This window comes from Polypterus senegalus, chromosome 8, assembly GCF_016835505.1.
Source record: "Polypterus senegalus isolate Bchr_013 chromosome 8, ASM1683550v1, whole genome shotgun sequence".
In the NCBI taxonomy this organism is placed as follows: domain Eukaryota; kingdom Metazoa; phylum Chordata; class Cladistia; order Polypteriformes; family Polypteridae; genus Polypterus; species Polypterus senegalus.
In genome coordinates this window covers 132,503,004-132,516,002 of record NC_053161.1, presented here as the reverse complement: position 1 = coordinate 132,516,002, position 12,999 = coordinate 132,503,004, and the positions used below count along the sequence as shown (strand labels likewise).

The window sequence follows — 12,999 nt, the reverse complement described above, 5'->3', positions numbered from 1 at the left end:
GTATTTGTTTTTTGATCTAAAATAATTTTTTCTTATTATTGATTTCAATATTTTTAACAGGCAGAAGAAAGAGCACAAAAACTTACAGTAGAAAATAATGTCTTGGAAGTCAAGAATGAAGAGTTAAAAAAGAAATTAGGAGAAATAAATAAAGGGGCAACCTGTAGTGATGAAAGAAAGACCTGTCCACCCAAAAAGGGTGGTAAAAGCTGGAATTCAACTGTGGTAACAAGGTGTCATTTCAAAAATCAGATGCATAATGTACAGTATACAGTACTGTACCTTTTTGTCATTATAGGCATAATGGCGTAGAGGGTGCTGAAATACTTTTTTTTTCTTGGGGTCTCCTTGTTTTTCCACGTGTTTGAATGGGTTTGGATGGAGGTTTCACTTAAGCTGATTGAATAATGGCAGCCTGGTGTTTTCAGCTTTAGGTTGATTATTTTCAATATTTATTCTAGAGATTCTAAAAATAATAAAGAAGTTACAGCAATTCTCCATCCATCCACTATCCAACCCGCTATATCCTAACTACAGGGTCACGGGGGTCTGCTGGAGCCAATCCCAGCCAACACAGGGCGCAAGGCAGGAAACAAACCCTGGGCAGGGCGCCAGCCCACCGCAGGGCACACACACACACACACACCAAGCACACACTAGGGGCAATTTAGAATCGCCAATGCACCTAACCTGCATGTCTTTGGACTGTGGGAGGAAACCCACGCCGACACGGGGAGAAAATGCAAACTCCACACAGGGAGGACTCGGAAAGCGAACCCAGGACTCCTTACTGCGAGGCAGCAGCACTACCACTGTGCCACCGTGCCGCCCTACACTAATTTTCACAGTATATTATTTTTTCTTAATTTAACCACTAATGTGGATTTTTGGGGGATATAAAATGTTGCAACATAACATAAGCAAGGTTATTATAGAATTCTGACATCAACTTTGTAAAACTATAAATTCTGAATTTTTTTTTTTCGATTTTAAAGAATGTATGAAACAAAACTGAAGGATCTAGAGACCATCATTAGCAGAAAAAATAAAAACCTTAAAGATCTGAGACAACTGCTACAAGACAGCACTGAGAGGGAAGAGAAGTTGGAGCAGCGTATTGCTGAAATGAGAAAGCAGGTTCGAATATGACGGTTTGATTAAGCATGTTTTTCATACAATACGTCACAGACAAAAGTGGTGCCTGTGTATGGCGCTTCTCCTGTTTTGTGTCAGATGATTGCTGGGTTTGACTCTGGCAAAAGAAGGCCAGCTAAGAAACTCCTTGCACTATATGTAATAAAGTGAGCAAATGTAATTTGTTAAAGAAAACACATCTTCCTTAAAAGAAAGATAAGTGTCAGCCCAAAATTAAAAATTGAGACCACTATTGAGCAAATCACTATGGGTAAAATAGGCATGTGTAGCATATTGATCTTGCTTTGAGTGATCTGTAAATGTTTAAGCATCACACTTTCAGAACTATGGCACAGAAAATCATTTATCAGTAAAGGATCCCAGTTATTTGGAACCACTGTACAGCTACACTGAGAAAACAAAAAGGACATGATGTAAAAATAATAAAAAAAACAGGAAAATTACTATTTAACACCTGTTCAGGAAAGAGCTTGAAACAAGAGTGAATCTGAAGGCACCAAACATGTCTTATGAAAAAGACTTGGGAGTCCTTTTAGACTTACACACTGTCAACAATCACACAACGCACAAAATCAGTAGAAGAGGCTAACACAGCAGTACAGAATGGCACTGGTTAGGGGAAACGTTTCCCACGAGTGTTAGGAATTATTTCTTTATTCAAAGGAAATTGATGTATAAAACATTTCACCATGTAGAACAATTGAGTATAGCACTTTTGGGACCTGCATATTTTAACTTGAAATCTATACTAATAAAAGGCAAAGCCCTCACTCACTCACTCACTCACTCACTCACTCACTGACTCATCACTAATTCTCCAACTTCCCGTGTGGGTGGAAGGCTGAAATTTGGCAGGTTCATTCCTTACAGCTTCCTTACAAAAGTTGGGCAGTTTTATATCGAAATTCTACGTGTAATGGTCATAACTGGAAGCAGTTTTTCTCCATTTACTGTAATGGAGATGAGCTTCAACGCCGTGGGGGCGGAGTTTCGTGTGACATCATCACGCCTCCCACGTAATCACGCAGTACATAGAAAACCAGGAAGACCTGAAAAAAGCGCTTAAGAAAACATGCATTATATAATTGAGAAGGCAGCGAAACAATAAGAAGCGAGCGAGTGACATATACAACCATATTCATGACTTCTGCTACTTCGGAAACAAAGCACGATGTAAACCTACACTTTAAATTAAGTTCATAGACAGGCTGCCGCTCAGTGTTGCCAACTCGTCAGTAAGGAAAGTAGCTATTAGCTGTCGTAGAAGTCGCTAGAAGTCGCTAGATGACGTCATCACGTAATTTGCATAATTCACGCTGCACATGCAAGTTATTTGCAAATTCAGAAACCGAAAGTAAGAAACAATTCTGTCATATGGCTTTCATAAAGTTACGTGACACTTATTTGAAGCTTGAAATATGGTAAGAATGTGTATTTGTATCTGACAAACCCATTTGTAAGATTTCGACTTTTATCTCATAACATTGAGTTTATTCTTGTAGATTTACATATTTTTTTATTTTTAACGTGGCACTAAAGCTCCGTCGTACCGTCGTAGTTTTTATACACAGATATATAAATATATATTACTATATATATTTTACTATTTATATATATATATTTTTTAATTTACATTCCGCTTACAAGCCAGGGCGGGATCACTTAACGGCGGATTTGCGCATGGGCAATTCATTTGCAGTCGAGACTCGTAGGAGGGAGCATCTCCTGCTGTAACTGCAGCTGGGGGACTCCTGCGAGAGGACGGGCCTGTCTGTGAGTGCTTTGGGACGAGGGAAGGGACGTCAGCGGCAGCTGCTGTGGCAAGTTGAGAAGAGTCAGTACAGACACATTAGAGTCTCCAAAAGTCTCCAGTAACACAAGAAAAAGTCGCCAGATTTGTCGCTAGTCGCTTTTTTAAAAAAATTGTCGCTAGAGGGATTTGAAAAGTCGCTAAATATAGCGACAAAGTCGCTAAGTTGGCAACACTGCTGCCGCTGGCGTTTGTAATTTAGTGCCTGCCCATATAAGGCCGTCCGTCAGCGGCAATCCAATAGCAAACTGCCACGGGTAAATATTCACGGGTGAAGGACTGTGCTTATGGAGAGGAAGATGAGATGGTCAGGGTGGTGTTTGGTACAAACTCAGCGAAACTGCGAGAGAAAGTTTTAAGTGCCAGGACTAAGGTAACATTAAATACAGCCATGGACATAGCACGAGATGGCACCAGCACAGCTGGGAAACTTCGATGCATGTACACCGAGCGGCTCACGTGAACAGACGCAGTGCACAGATAAAAAGCAACAGTTCCAAACAGCGCTGAACAAAAACCGAATTACACAATTGAAAAGGCAGCAAAAAATATGAAGCGTCTCATACATACAAGCATATTCATAAATCCAAAACAAAGCACACGTTGGAAAAAGTCAATGTCCCGCTAAAGGAAGACAGTGTAAAAACCGTGCATGCAGTGTGTCAGGTCTCAGATAAAGAAGAAGACGAGCTGTTTATTGATGCAGTAAGAAACGAATCGATGAATGAAACCTGTCATCTTTACAACGATTGACAAACACGGAATGTAACTTGAACACAACACATCCTACAAATACGAACCTGATTGAAAGAAATAATGATAATCAAATCCTTGATGACAGCAACACTCAGTAACACTCACAAAACAAATACTGTATATTGACAGTCATGTTACGTTATTTTTAAAATGTTCCCTTTTCTTTTCATAGCTTTTTAACACACTACTTCTGCGCTGCGATACGCGGGTATATATATATATGTATATATATATAACCCGATCTACATACTCGAATAATGGATACTTTATTCGCCATCAATGATTGTTTTGGTAAAGCCATACTCAGTGTATTCATTAGATGAACGGTAAAAAAGTAAGAGCGAGGGGAGGATGACTCATTGAGGCATGCAGGCTGTAGTGCGCGTCAACTCTATCTGAATTGCGCGATCACATTTGAAAAAATATATCTTTTCAAGTTCTATTTAGTCCATATGTGTCAAACTCAAGGGCCGCGGGCCACATCCGGCCCGGCGTGTAATTATATCCGGCCCGCGAGATCATTTTATATACTGTATTATTGTTATTAAAGCCCGGGTATATGAAGCGCTGGTAACACAATAAACTACAGATCCCATAATGCAGCGCTTCAGCTGCCTTGCCGAACACTTACCGAGTTAATCAAGTTATTGCGAAGCTAGCTCACACGATGCTGAAGAGAAAAGTTGATTCTGAAAATAGAGCCTTTAAAAACCGATGGGAGGCTGAGTATATGTTTACTAAACCCGTGTGTCTCATTTGTGGAGCTAATGTGGCTGTAATTACAGAATTTAATCTAAGACGGCACTATGAGACAAAACATCAGGTTAACCTGAATGCAATGCTGAAGATACAGAAAGCAGCATAATTAAATAATCTGACACTTCAGCGGACGTTTTAACCCGTGCACAATCACAAAGTGATTTCAAGTGAAGCTGCTTTTATGGGAGACACAAATGCACCAGTGCACCTTGCCTCACTTTCCCTGTTGCCAAGTAATGTTGAACCAAGTCGTCACTACGGTGTTCCCAAATACGCACTTTGCTGATAAACTGAGCGCACTGAGTTTGCACGGAGCTTTGGTGACTGCGAAGAACAAAAAAAGTCCGTCTACATGCGGCTCGAACCTTGTGCATGCATTATGTTCATAATATCCACGCAGACTTGCACGTAAGAGCGGGAGTTATCCGTTTTAACAAGCAGCGTATTGCACTGATACGAAATAGCTGTGTGTGTATATATCTAGATTTGTACTGTATGTATATGTATATATATGTTTATATATGTGTGTGTGTATGTATGTATATATATATATGTATTTGTGTGTGTATGTATGTATGTATATATGTATTTGTGTGTGTATGTATTTATGTGTGTGTGTATATGTATGTGTATATATGTAGATATATATGTGTATATGTATAGATATGTATATATATATGTTTATGTATGTGTGTGTAAATATATATATATATATATATATATATATATATGACAACAACACTCATCACTCACAACAGTGACAAAACAATTACATTGACAATCATGTTACGTTATTTTCAAAATGTTTCCTTTTCTTTTTCATTGCTTCTTTAACACACTACTTGTCCGCTGCGAAGCGCGGGTATTTTGCTAGTTATGTAATAAAAAATAACAGCTCTTTTTGTAAGTAATCTATGTGCCCTCCGTTTCACCATTAACAGAGTGTTGAGTTTTAAATTACACCATCTTGTGCATATTTATAAACTGGTTCCTACTGAAATTTCATCATCCAGATTTAAAAGTCCAGTATTTAATTGTAATTCAAAAATAAAAATAACCTGCAATTCTAAATGTTTGTTATAAAAATAACCCATTTTTTTCAAATTTGTATTTACTTTAAACTATACTATAGCTATACCATTGAAAACAGAGGCTCTCTCCTACTGTCAAGTTAAATGTTTATTACCTGTTCATTTCTATTTAGATTGAGAGACTGCAACATTATCATGAAGAACCAAGGAACAAACTGGACCTTGCTGATGAGTTGCAGAACGTCCGGTATGAATATTTTGGTTCAAAATCAAAAATCTTAATATGTTCTTAAAAGTTGAAATGAAATGTCTCTGCTGAATGGCAGTTTTCTTTGCAGGAATTTGTTATGGAGAGTAGCATCCATGTAATGTATCACCACCATTTTGGTGACAAACGATAGCAGCAGTGTTGCTTTTGTTGGGATGAGCGTCACAACCACAGGCCTTGACTGCCGGCATCTACAGACTCAGTTGAGCTCATTGTAAGGTGTGGAGTAGTTCAACAACTTTGTGTGAGTGGCAATAGTGTCAAAGTACAGAGTAGAAGGAGGCATGGCTGCAAATAGCTGTGAAAATGTTACTAGCTTCACCCTTGGCTTGATCCTGTGAGATTGTCCTAACTTGTACTCATTAATTTTATTTTTAATAATTTATTAATTAATTGGCTGTATTTTTTGTCCTGTGAGTCTGGATTCCTGTTTGTAATGTTTCTGCTGCTGTATGCATCTGAATTTCACCTTGGGAGTAGTAAAGTTAATCTAATCTAATCTAATCAAAATCCATTAAGTAAAATATGAAAAACAATCGTCAACATACAGCCTACTAAGTAAGTCATTAGACTGAAATAAATTGATTTTTGTTATGGTCTAAATTTCTGAGGTACAGTCTACACTAACACAGATACTTTTGAAAACACATCCTTTTTTATTTATTTTTGGCCTCTTATCCACACTGAAAGCAGTGTTTACAACCACCAATAATGAATCTACTTGAAAATGCTCCCTAAAGTGTATAAATTGGAAAACATTGGGGCTTGCATGGTAGTATGGATGGAGAAAAATGAGCTTTTCAGAAACGCTGACATCAGTTTTCTTGTAGTAATTACCGTATTTTTCGCTCCATAAGACGCACCTAGGTTTAGAGGAGAAAAACAAGAAAAAAAATTCTGAACCAAATGGTGTACTAATATATTTAATAAGATATAACAGCATAATATTTCAACCATGTAAAGTGAACAGTGTATTAAGAACCATCATCACTGTCATTAACAAATGAGGAAAGACTTTTAAGGTTCAAGCACTCTTCTAGTTTTCTGTAAACCCCAAGAACTCCTAATCGTTAGTGTCAGAATTTATAAAGCTCAGTTGCTCACAATCATTTTCCAGGAGCACGTACCTATCACATGGCATAACCTGTCCAAAGCCACCAGGGGACAAAGCACATTTGGACCAATCCTGAAGTTATATCGCCAGTCTAGTCCCATCTCTATTTGTAATGCCACAAAGCCCCTTATCTCGTCTTTTGTTGTGGGTTTCCACTTCGAAAAACAGCCATGTGGTGCAAGTGCAGCCTGTGATTCAAAAAATTGCTCTGCATACCTGTTTGTCTCATCTGATAGTAGCTGAAAGGCAGCCTCAGGAAAGAACAGCCTGAAGTAGTCCAACGGCTGGTAATCCGTCGTGTCCAACAGCAAGCCATGCTGTCTTGTGAAGCCCAGTAGCCAGTTTGGCTGCCACAGATTAATGTCTGGGTATTCCTCCCACATGAACCTTAGGTAGGTGTATTGGCTGTGTGAATGCACTCAGCTGACAGCCAATCAGCTGGGGTGGCATCGGCTGGTGTCCAATCAGCTGATGCCAGCTCCTCATTCTCTTGCTCGATCTCCTGATCACTCCCAACAAAATCAGATTCTAAAAAATCAGAGTCCGATTCAGCGATAATGTGCAAAACATCGTCTGCTGAGTAGTTTTCTGCACTCGCTTCGCTCCCTCGTGAGATGTCGATGCCATCTTACCTTTGTTTACATTTCATAACTCACGCACACGCAAGGATTAGATACCGAGTCAATGAGTCTAACATTCCTACAAGCAGAGTGGGAATGCCCGTAACGTAATGGTGAGTTTTGTCGCCATTAACAGCTGATTGTCACCCTCTACCCCTGGATGTCGGCTTTTGTCAGGTAATATATATCACGGTTTGTGACACAATATTCGCTCCATAGGACACACACTTTGGGGAAAAAAGTGCGCCTTATGGAGCGAAAAATACGGTAATTCCTTTTGTGATCTCATTTCTACTGTAGCTTTGTGTTTTCAGTATCAGCTGATGGGTTCTTCTACGTGACACACTCAAATATTTCTCTGTTTTTATGTTGGCTGAACCCCCATTTATATTACCCATGACTTTGTTACTTTATTACAATCAGTAACCATTAAAAGCATAGTCCAGCTTGGTGTTTCTGCATCTCGATAAAAGTTCGAGCCTTTTGGCTAACAAAATGTGTGTGCATAATAGGAAAGATATGCAATGAAAAACTTTTAGAAAATAATCTGAAAATTTTAGAGTATATATATTATAACTAAAATATTTTCAAATTGAGCTTTATTAGTGTGGACTAAGTCTTGGTACCCTATTTTTTCTATCCACGGGCCTTTTCTACCATTTAAACCCATGTTATTATTAAACATCCTTGTTCCCCTGTCTTCACCCCTTCTTAATAATAACATTTTTCTGTCTAAATTGGGTGCTTTTCTTTCCACCTCCTTGGGCTTGAGTTGCTTTTAGAATGTTTTTCCTTCTAAAACCAAGTAATTTATATAAATTAGTGTATATAATGTCATGTGGTAGCACTTGTCTGCATACACATACTTAGCAGGCTTGCGACATAACAACAGGCATTGAGCTTAAGTGGACAACAGCATGATCACCAAAATGTCAACAAAACAAAGAGAAAAGACTAAATACATTCCAAAATACATGTAAAAAAGGCAGTGCACAGATTGCTCAAAACTTCTACATCTTGACAAAAGTGATCTCTATACATGTCTACCATGACCAAGGTAAGGTACTTTCGGAGGATCTAGTGCACACAACAGGTATAGTCCAGTCCCATTCAGTGCCCCCTAAGCTATCCCCAAAACATTGTACCAAATGTTCTAATCTATGTAAGTCCAGGACTGCTTAGAGCTCAAGAATGTGACACTTGCTCTAGGATCAAGACTAGGACTCTGTAACCATTCCAGTCTTTGTGTGTCACACTGTCACATCATCTGATATAATCGAGTACACCAGGGACACTGTGTCCCAGATAGTTCAATGAACTGTCGATTAATCTACCTGTCCCTGCCAAACTTTGAAAAGATAATCACCATAATGTTTGAAGTTGCTAGTTGCCAAATGATAGATTAATGAACTTTTCTTATCTCTGTCAAGTTCTGAAGAGACTCTGTATAAAAATTTAGCTGTCTTTCCAAACCTTGAAGAAACTGAATAAATGTCAAAAACTAACATATAAATACATATACAGGATGAGCCAAAATGACGTGCCACATTTCTCAAGGTCATTGCACGAGGTAGAGGCAGCCGAGTGGGTTGGGGTGGAGGTCCTTTGATAGGCGACCCCTTGTAGTTTTCAGTTGGCAACATGCCTTCGTCCAGTGCACACCTTGCTTTCACTGTCGAAGCGTTCTTCAAAAACAACAAATCCATCATCACTATGCAAAGCACCTTCCGAATGCACTTCAGCATTCCTCCTAACGGTGAAATTCCAAATCAGAAAACAATTCTTCAGTGGGTGGCTAAATTTAGACAGATGGGTACAACACTGAACAGAATATCTCCAGACCTTCCTTGGACTGTACGAACAGCTGAAAACTTGCAAGCTGTAAGGGTATCAGTTTTGCAGTCTCCTAGACGTTCAGCGCACAAGCATGCTTCTGCCTTGAGCATTTCCAACACATCTTTGAGGAGGATTTTGCATGAGGACCTTAATTTCCATCCATACAAAATGATGGTAGTGCAGGAACTCAATGAGAGAGATTGGGAGAGCCATAGAGAGTTGTGCACGAAAATTCTGCAAACTGTTCATTGAGATGCCATCATCAGATGCAGGGACGAGGTACATTTCCATTTGAATGGTTCAATAAATAAGCAAAACTTTTGCTATTTGACTGAAACCAACCATGAACTTCATCAGAGACCCCTGTACAGTGAGCATGTTACAGTTTGGTGCACCATTGCAGAATTTGGCATTGTAGGCCCTTACTTTTTTGAGGAGGGGGGAGCAACAGTCACCATCACTTCAGAATGTTACATTGAAATGCTAGAGAACTTTTTGCAGCCCCAACTGGGAGAAATGAGTGTGGTGGATGCCTGGTTTCGACAGGATGGAGCAACAGCTCATACAGCACAGAGATCCATGCAAATTTTGCAGGAGATGTTTCCGGGGCAGCTGATCTCCCTGCGCGGAGGACACCCATATCGACATAGGGAGAACATGCAAACTATCAAGCTTTCAAGCAGCACAATGTAAACAAAGCCAGACTGCCTGTGATGTGGAGGGCAAACACGAAGGGGTGGGTCACAAGGACCTTGTTTTTGGAATGGCTGCACAAGGCCGCCGTGAAGCGATATCTCGAAGAGAATAACCTGCCTAAAAAATACCTTCTTCTGATGGACAATGCACCGGCACACCTCCAAATTTGGTTGACGATATGGTCGACGAGTACGACTTTATTAAGGTTGTGTTCCTCCCCCCCAACACGACTCCTCTTCTGCAGCCCATGGACCAGCAGGTCATTTCAAATTTCAAGAAACTGTACACCAAAAGACTATTCACCAGGTGTTTTAATGTGACCGAGAAGACATCTTTGACCCTGAAAGAGTTCTGGAAAAACCATTTTAATATCGTTCATTGCATCGGCATTGATAAAGCCTGGGAAGACGTCACACACCGCACATTTATCTCGGCCAGGAAGAAACTTTGGCCTGAATGCGTTCCTGAACAGGTTTTAGAAAGCTTTGAGCCTCCTGTTGTGGATGAGATTGTGTCCATGGGCAAGAGCATGGGTCTTGAAGTGGACAATGAGGACATCGAGGAGCTGGTTCTGGATCACAAGGAGGAGCTGATGACGGAGGAATTCGCTGAACTCCAACAGGAGCAGCTTAGGTTGCTCACCGAGGAGCAGTCCTCCGGGGAAGAAGAGGAAAGGACGGTTATAAAAAGTGATGCAATAAACGCCATCATGGAAAAATGGAACGAGTGCCAGGATTTTTTCGAAAAGAACCACCCTGACAAAGCGGTTATGAACAGATTGATAAACATGATGAACAACAATGTCATCTCGCATTTCCGAAAAATTTTAATGCGTAGGAAAAGGCAAGTCACATTAGACCGCTATTTCACTAAGTCTGATCCACCAGCTAAACAGCTAAAAACACCAGAAACCCAAGAAATCACAACAAAGAAAACACCTGAAGGAAAACATCCCTCCATCGCGGAGCCGGACTCTCCCTCAAAACTGTAACCTTCTCTCCACCCAGTTCCCCCTCACTTCATGCCAGAACTCAACTCATGCAAGGTTAGTTTTCTTGGTGGTTTATGGTTTTTGTATTACGGATTTTTCAAAAGTTAATTTTTCAGTTTGTAGCGTGAATTGTTGCAATGTTACTTTTCTCTTTTTTCAAATGTTCGTTTTTTCCCTGTGCTTAAAACTCATTAAAAAAAAAGTGTTTACATGGAGTGGTTCGTAGCGTGATTTGTTGCAATGTTACTTTTCTTGGTGGTTTATTAAATTACAGATTTGTCAAATGTTCCTTTTTTTTCCCTGTGCTTAAAACTCATTTTAAAAAAAGTGTTTACTGTACTGTACAGTACAGCGATTGGGTTGTAAGGCTATTAGCGTGAACTCCTGCAATGTTACTTTCTTAGTTGCTTGTGGTTGGTTTTTAAATAAATTTTGGATTTGTTCTAATGTTCCTTTTTTCCCCCTGTGCTTAAAACTCATTAAAAAAAAGTGTTTACAGCGATCGGGTCATAAGGCTATAGCGCAAACTATTGCAATGTTAGTTTTCTCTGTTGTTCAAGGTTTTCTCGGTGTTATTCAATGTTTTTACATTTAGTTTGCTATTAGATGTGCATTCTATCGTATAATTAACTATATTTGTGCTTAAAAATCTTTTAAAAAAATCTATTTACGTACAGTTCGTGCGGTCTGGAATGGATCAATTGTATTTACATACAATCCTATGGGGGAAATTGCTTCGGTTCACGACCAACTCGGTTTACGACCAGAGTTTTGGAACAAATTATGGTCGTGAACCGAGGTTCCACTGTATATATATATATATATATATATATATATATATATATATATATATATATATATATATATAAGTTATCATTTGTAATAGGTTTGTTAACTTACTACTCACTTTAATAATAGCTTCTACATAAATTGGTTATCAAAGTTCTAAGAATTGGTTTCACGCATAGAAGTCAGGCAAAATTTAGGAAGTGTTGTCACGTAAATAGTACTTGGTTTCCTTGAAATTTACTTGCGTATGGCAAAGACAACATGGTGGTTGACAATCTGCTTGGTTCTTTCTAGATTAGTAAACAGTTGTCTTGAAAAGGAAAAGGCTGAGCTCCTGTGTCAACTAGAGAACTACAGGAAACTGAGTGGGACAACGTCAGAACAGCTCTCAGAACCTGGTGGCATATGCGACATTGATATTTCAGGTAGGAAATAGAAAACTTGTATATAGTTGCATTTTTTAAATCACTACTGAGCTGGTTTCATTGTGCATATTTTTCTCAAAAAAATTAAAAATGATCATGCATCAGTTTGTGATTTTTGTCATAGTCACTGACTGCATTAGGGTTAATTTTCAAATCTACACAGGTTTCAAATGAGTGCTAGATTGTGTGCATCTGTACCATGATGGACTGTGCCCTATCTAGTGTTGGCTCTTGCCTTGTAGCCAGTGCTGCCAAGTTAGGTTTTGGTCTCTGTAAGACAGAACTGAAAAATGTAAATATGCAGATATTTATACAGTATAATCAATTTGTTAAACAACTCTATATGTATTCTTCTAAGACACAAAACTGTTTTAATATATTTTATCCTATTTTATTCACATTTAATACCCCAAACCCCTCACCCTGTGTGGTTATAGGTTATATACAAGTTATATGATTATAAACAAGTGATATATTATTTCTGTGCAGCTGATCGAATTGTTGCAACAGAGTTCTTTGTTACAAAACAGGTACCTGTGAGGAAATATTTTGGTACTGTAAATGAATTTGGCAAAAGAAGAGCATGTAGCTCATGCTGACTTCTCCAACATTGTCTTTGCACCTTCTGGACTGATAATTACTGCATTATAACAGGTGATATTGACCCAAGAAATTTTGTATTTTAAATTAAGCAAAGAACTAAATATGTTTTAGAGTCAAAAATGACAAAATAGTTGAAACTGTTACTA

At 38.9% G+C, this 12,999-nt stretch overlaps 1 protein-coding gene across 1 annotated transcript in view; it reads left to right on the top strand.

The window, feature by feature from the left end:
* The window catches only part of LOC120534593 (centrosomal protein of 290 kDa-like), a 155,850-nt gene extending 154,701 nt beyond the window's left edge, over window positions 1–1,149 (top strand). Inside the window, exons 44-45 of the mRNA XM_039762182.1 lie at window positions 61–233; window positions 996–1,149. Of these exons, the coding sequence (XP_039618116.1) occupies window positions 61–233; window positions 996–1,149 (327 nt within the window). The remainder of the gene's footprint in view (window positions 1–60; window positions 234–995) is intronic.
* Window positions 1,150–12,999: the final 11,850 nt, after the last annotated feature.